Raw genomic sequence first — 1,138 nt, 5'->3', positions numbered from 1 at the left:
ATATTGATTGCCACGTTGGCAATCCATGTGCGACAGCGTTCTACCAATCAGAGCGCGTCGTGCACCTCAAACCTATATAAGTACATTGTTGGTTCCTCTATTTTGTGTGTTTCTCTGGATTTGAGTGAGTTTCTAACATTGCCATCGTCTTTTTTTCTGCAGAAAAGGATCAAAATCGGGGGCTTCAATGAAATGTCACGGTTACCAAGGTAATGGAATGGAGGTCACTGTATGTCAATTGGGGTTTTCCATGATCTAGCAAATGTAGCAGCCCTACAATGAGTGTAAAGGGACCGACAAGATGATCAACGACAAGGATTGGTGCCCATAGTGCAGGGGAGAGAAGGTGGTCGAGGAGAAGAAGGTGCTTGAGGTTATCATCGAGAAGGTTATGCAGAATGGCCAGAAGTTCACTTTCTCGGGTGAGGCAAATGAAGAAGTATGTTAATTTTCATCATCTTCTTCTTCATCTTCGTGGTTGTTCTCATTGATTTTGTCTGAAACTTTACTGATTTGATGCTTCTATGATCACAGTCAGACACGGTGAGGGGCGACATAGTGTTCATTCTACAACAAAAGGAGCAACCAAGGTTCAAGAGGAAGGGGGATGACCTCTTTGTGGAGCACACTCTTTCTCTAACAGAAGCACTATGTGGTTTCCAATTCATAGTGACCCACTTGGACAATAGGCAATTGTTGATCAAGTCTCAACCAGGGGAGGTCGCCAAGCCTGGTGAGCTCTGCCTTGAACTGTTGCGGTGAACAAGAAGAAGACCAAGATGCCTGATCAGATTCGAGATTTTACTGAAACAGAGAAAGAAAAGAGCAAGGATTTTTTTTAATTTAGCAACGAATAATATCCATCGCTAATATATGTCACCAATTTACCGACGGATTAGGGACAGATATTTATCTGTCGCAAAACCAAATTTAGTGACAGACTCGTGACAGATCATGTTCGTCGCTAATCCGTCGTAAATTAGCGATGGAAGTAGCGACATATCAGTTCTGTCGCTAATTAGTGACCAAGGATATGCGGCGAACGTTTTTTGTCGCTAAGCCATCATCAATCCATCGCCAATCTGTCGCTTAACACATTTAGCGACAGATTAGCGGTGGATAGCGTCTGTTGCTAATC

At 43.2% G+C, this 1,138-nt stretch overlaps 1 protein-coding gene across 1 annotated transcript; it reads left to right on the top strand.

The window, feature by feature from the left end:
• Nucleotides 1-212: 212 nt before the first annotated feature.
• On the top strand, nt 213-762 carry LOC149845939 (dnaJ protein homolog). Its single transcript, XM_089989823.1, has 3 exons — nt 213-229; nt 337-439; nt 535-762. Exons 1-3 carry the CDS (start codon nt 213-215, stop codon nt 760-762), a joined length of 348 nt encoding a protein of 115 aa, XP_089845949.1.
• The last annotated feature ends 376 nt before the right edge of the window (nt 763-1,138 follow it).

The sequence above is a fragment of the Nuphar pumila genome, chromosome 2 (assembly GCF_984573655.1).
Source record: "Nuphar pumila chromosome 2, dmNupPumi1.hap1.1, whole genome shotgun sequence".
Lineage (NCBI taxonomy): Eukaryota > Viridiplantae > Streptophyta > Magnoliopsida > Nymphaeales > Nymphaeaceae > Nuphar > Nuphar pumila.
Note: the sequence above shows the minus strand (reverse complement) of the source record. Positions and strands in the feature narration are given on the sequence as shown.